This window comes from Trachymyrmex septentrionalis, unplaced genomic scaffold, assembly GCF_001594115.1.
Source record: "Trachymyrmex septentrionalis isolate Tsep2-gDNA-1 unplaced genomic scaffold, Tsep1.0 scaffold2, whole genome shotgun sequence".
NCBI classification, from domain to species: domain Eukaryota; kingdom Metazoa; phylum Arthropoda; class Insecta; order Hymenoptera; family Formicidae; genus Trachymyrmex; species Trachymyrmex septentrionalis.
In genome coordinates this window covers 64,595-69,458 of record NW_017305179.1, presented here as the reverse complement: position 1 = coordinate 69,458, position 4,864 = coordinate 64,595, and the positions used below count along the sequence as shown (strand labels likewise).

The following is a 4,864-nucleotide window of genomic DNA, read 5'->3' as shown; positions in this document are numbered from 1 at the left end:
TATATATATATATATACATATTGTATATATACATAATCGGATTATATGATTTAAAAATGTACACATTTTACTTTCCGGTTGGGAACAATGTGTATGACTTCGGTTTTGCTTTATGTAAATTTTTATATTATGTTTGTATAAGTTAATATTTTGATAATCATTGAGCTACTCATTACATAGCTAATTTGACATTTGAAAGAAGAACGAATTAAATTGTCGGGAATCATCAATCTGGAATTTGCGTTACTTATGTAATTTCTTATTAAGTTTATAATTTATATTGATAAGGACCCGAATTGAAGGGTCGAAACGTTTATTTTATTCGTATTGTTACATTCACATGTGGAAAATAAAGAATTTTCTGTGCATTTAAACAGCTGATGTAGGCTCCGATGGGTTTTTTTACATGTCACTCAGAGAATATTGATCTTAAAAAGGCAATATTGTCTCATATCTAAATTTATTAAATCAATATCTATCATCTTGATTTCAAAGCAAGACGAAAATCTTAAAGCCTCGAATATTGCACGCATCATTACCGTTGTCCTACTTTCTTCTTTCTTTCAAGTCATTTTTTAAAATTAATTATAACACGCATTTTTATATTAATAAAATAATTTTTTTTATAGAATTGGAAAATGTATTTAAAAACTTGCATATAACTATTATTAAATATATATACTAAATATATAAAATTTACTTTAATTAAAAATAGGATTCTTTCTCTTATTTGATATTCCACTTATAATAAAATAATTGCGTATTATGCAAAAAAGAGAAAATTTTGTACAAATAAAAAAACATTAAAGTTATTCGAAATGTATAAATATGTAAGTATATATAGCACAGTCATGTGAGAAAAGAAATTTATTTCCAGTAATGTTAATTTTGTGTAAACGGAAGTGAGAGCGGTCTTGCAATTGTTCACAAATTCTGTTAGTCTAGCTGACAAGCAAAGGTATTTTATCAAGCAAGAAGATTACCGAAAATATTTTAGTATGCAGGAGGCCACCATACGCATCCGTATTATACGAGAAATCGTACGTGATTTGCGAAGCAAATATTGATTGGACACACTTGGTGCGCTCTGATGTATGCATAGCTTCATGTGAAATTGTGTGTTTAATATGAACAATCTTATGATAGTGTAAGCATGCTAAATTATATATACATATAATATCAGTATATACGTCATTACGCGACGCAGTGGAATGTAAGCAAAGCAAGAAGAAAGCAAGAGTGATACGTGTCGAATGTTCTAATCGAATGCGCTAATCAACATCGACTTAAACGTCAGAAGAAATTGCAGGAGAACGGATTAAATTGCCAAGTTTTCAATACATTTTATTATTGGAAAAAATGTGTATTTTATACTTTGAAGTATATGCTTTATATATCTTTTTCCATTTTATCAAATAGAATCAATGTTCAATGGCTTTTATGCAGTGTTCAAATACGGCCACTCAAATCCGTCAAAAATCATGCTTTGTATTCGTTTCATACACACACACACACACACACGCGCGCGCGCGCGCACACAAATTGATAAAATATTATTTTCACGTGCGAATATAACGCGATTATTCATATGAAACAGAATACTCTCTTTGCAATTTCACAGAAATGTTTACAATCATCTATGAAAATTATTACATATTTTGTAACATGATATAGAAATTCGAGTACTGTAATATCTGTGCAATAAATTATTAAAAAAAGATTATCAATTAAAAATTAATATTTAACTTAACGTAATTCGAAAAAAAAGTTAATTGAGGAGAAAGGTCGAAATATTTTGTTTCATCGGTTTTGTGACCCGCACTTCTATCACATAATGTATTTTTTTAAAACACATTTGAATTGTTATAAACTATGCGACATTACACTTTCAACACTTTCTATTTTCCAAACTTCAAATCTATATTTCGAAATAAAAAAGATGGAAAGTAAATGTCTTTCCTTTATTTAAATTCAATACATAACAGATATTAGGAATTCATAGTAAAATTAAACACTTACATTTTAATGTTAAAAATATTAATAATTAATAAATTATTCCAAAATATAAGTTAACTAAAACATATTATAATAGTATCGTGAAAAAATATTATAATAACAGAAAATCATTGATGTTTTAAAAGCTTGACAAACAAGCCATATTCGATTGTAGATTAGCATAAAAAGAATATACTAGGCCGCTGCACGCTGTTATAATTGCGACAGAGATTATGTATACATATATAAGTCAGAGTTTCAATCGCGACGCGACAGTTCCGTATAGTACTAATAATACACAGTGCTTACAAAGCTTAGTGTTAACAAGCTCTTGCAAACGTACAAACATCGTTCTGCATATAATCGGCTTGAACATATAATCCCTTTGATAATACTGTTGTGGTGCGGTTACTTGAGGAGAAGTAGAAACTGATGAGAACAGGAGCGTAAATACCTGTCGAATACAAAATGCGCTAATCGACATCGATTGAAATGTTTTGTCAGAAATATCGCAGGCGAAAGACTTATATGTCTCAAGAATATGTTCTTAATACTAAGATAATGCTTTATATATATATGTATGTATACTTGCAAAGAATTAAAGTTAAGTTGCGATAATCAAATGGTAAATCGTATTTGCAAATTGCGCAAACTTAAATTATCAAAGCAAGCATCTAATGACAAATATTATTTTAATGAAGAATTTCACGTAATTATCTATTCTGATTAGAGTGGCATTAAAATAGCTGCATAGTTCTTTATTAAAAGAGAAATTATAAACTATAATCGTTTGCCTGTGTATTTTATAAAAAAGTACGATTAATTATAAAATACGGATACGGGTGTACGGGTTAGCGTCATTTCGTTTTTTTATATAAGTGTTTCAATATTGCTGCGGGTCTGAAAGCACATAAGCGCGGATATGTGGAAACGCAAGCTCGATCGTTCCCGGACGTAACAATACATAAATACTTTTTACGCTCTGTCCCGAAACATTCCACTTTGTCAGTGTTATTATGCTCTAGCAAATATTGGTTTTAATTTGATTTAACTTTCCGCCGGCGGACGCAGGATCTCGCGTTTAACTGCAAAGAAAATCAATAAATGAATATTTGTTTCTATGATAAATATGTGTTTTTATTTCTCCTTCTACATATTTGAAATAATTTACTACATATTGTAATAAAAAACTGCTTTTCAAACGTTTTAAAACAATTTCATTTTTGGGTCGCTTTTGATTCTGCGTCCGCTGTACGTGCGAATATCACGACGTCCACTATCCGAAGGTTAATAAAAATACATTTAAATACAATAAAATTATATGAACTTATATGAACACTTTCGCGTAAAATATAATATAAACATGGAAGTGTGAATTATTCAAATCACATAATTTTTTTTAGGATAAAATTGACAAAATGGGAATTTTATATCCGGCACAGTATGGTGGCATACGAAAGCAATCGATAATTTCTGATGATGTCCCGTTTCCTTGCAACGTGCATCTTGGCAGGTACAGCTATGTGTAATTAAAATTAATAAAAAAATTTTGAAAGTGTAATGCTTTAAAATTAATAATTATTTTTTATATGTCTCTCTCTCTCTCTCTCTCTCTCTCTCTCTCTCTCACTTTCTTCTCTTTCTTTTTATCGATAATTACGATATTCTACAAAATATATGAACATGTCTCTATTTACAACGAGGTGACGTTTCAAGATTTCGTTGTAAATAAATCTCATCAAAATCTTTTTTTTATGCTGACGTATGTATTAACGCAGTCCTATGTCTAAAACTCGGCTGGTGTGTCGAAACGTTTCCACCATTTCGCCTTCTCAGTTGATCAATTACTGCTTCCACCTCTTCGCCGTACCGTTTTGTTCTATCAAAGCAACCGAGAGGTGAAAATGTTTCAGCAAAGGTGAAAATGCATCCGTGATGGCGGCGGAGAGGTGGAAGCATTTCCACTCCCAAACTTTTTGGTCAGGCCTATGTAAAGTGTAAATGGCATAAATACAATAACTTTTTTTGGGCGACGATTGCAAATTAGCGTTAGCTTTTTATATCGAATCTTCTTTTTGCAAATATACTTGGCGTTGTTTTTTTATCTTTTCTTATTAAATTAATCTGCGATGATAAAAACGAGTATTAATTTACTTTTTCATAAAGTTATATAATTACTTATATCTGGAATGGTATATATAATATAAATATTATTATTTAAAAAGAAAGAAAAATAATATAAAATAAGGAACAGGAGTGAAAATAAGGAACAGGAATTAAACTGAAAATACTAATCATTATGGATATAAGTAATTATAATATAAAGTTCTATAAAAAAGAAAATTAATACTCGCGTTTATACCATCGCAGATTGATTTAACAAAAAAAAGAGAAAAAAAATGCCAAATATATAATATATGCCATTCGCACAAAAAAAAAAGATCCGATATAAAAAGCTAGCGCCAATTTGCAGTTGTCAATCAAATAGTTATTGTACTACTACTAGTTATTGTTATAAACGTTTTTGTACCATTTTGCGTTTAGACAGGCCTGTTGAAAACTCGCGAACCACTTTCATCTCTTTGCCGGCGGCTGGGTCGAAACGCGAAATTTACCAATGCGTCGCGCCTCGCCTCGCTGCACCGAAACGACAAAGAGAAATGGAAGAATTTTGTGGGCTCACATTAACTACGACGGGTGACGGCGAATTAAGCGTTTTGGCTAATCAGAGTTTCGAACAGGAATGCATCAGAACAGAAAAAATACATCAGAACAAAAAAAAATTTTTTTAAAAAAAGGAAAAAAGCATAAAGTAGGAGCTTCTTAGAGAGGGAAGGGGGGACGCTGTTGCATTAAATTAAAACTTAAG

The 4,864-nt window shown here is 30.5% G+C and overlaps 1 protein-coding gene across 1 annotated transcript in view; it reads left to right on the top strand.

Annotated features, from left to right (window-relative positions):
- LOC108747305 (phospholipase B1, membrane-associated-like) overlaps positions 1–4,864 on the top strand; it is a 20,818-nt gene that overhangs the window by 2,448 nt on the left and 13,506 nt on the right. Inside the window, exon 2 of the mRNA XM_018484696.1 lies at positions 3,399–3,508. Within this exon, the coding sequence (XP_018340198.1) occupies positions 3,399–3,508 (110 nt within the window). The remainder of the gene's footprint in view (positions 1–3,398; positions 3,509–4,864) is intronic.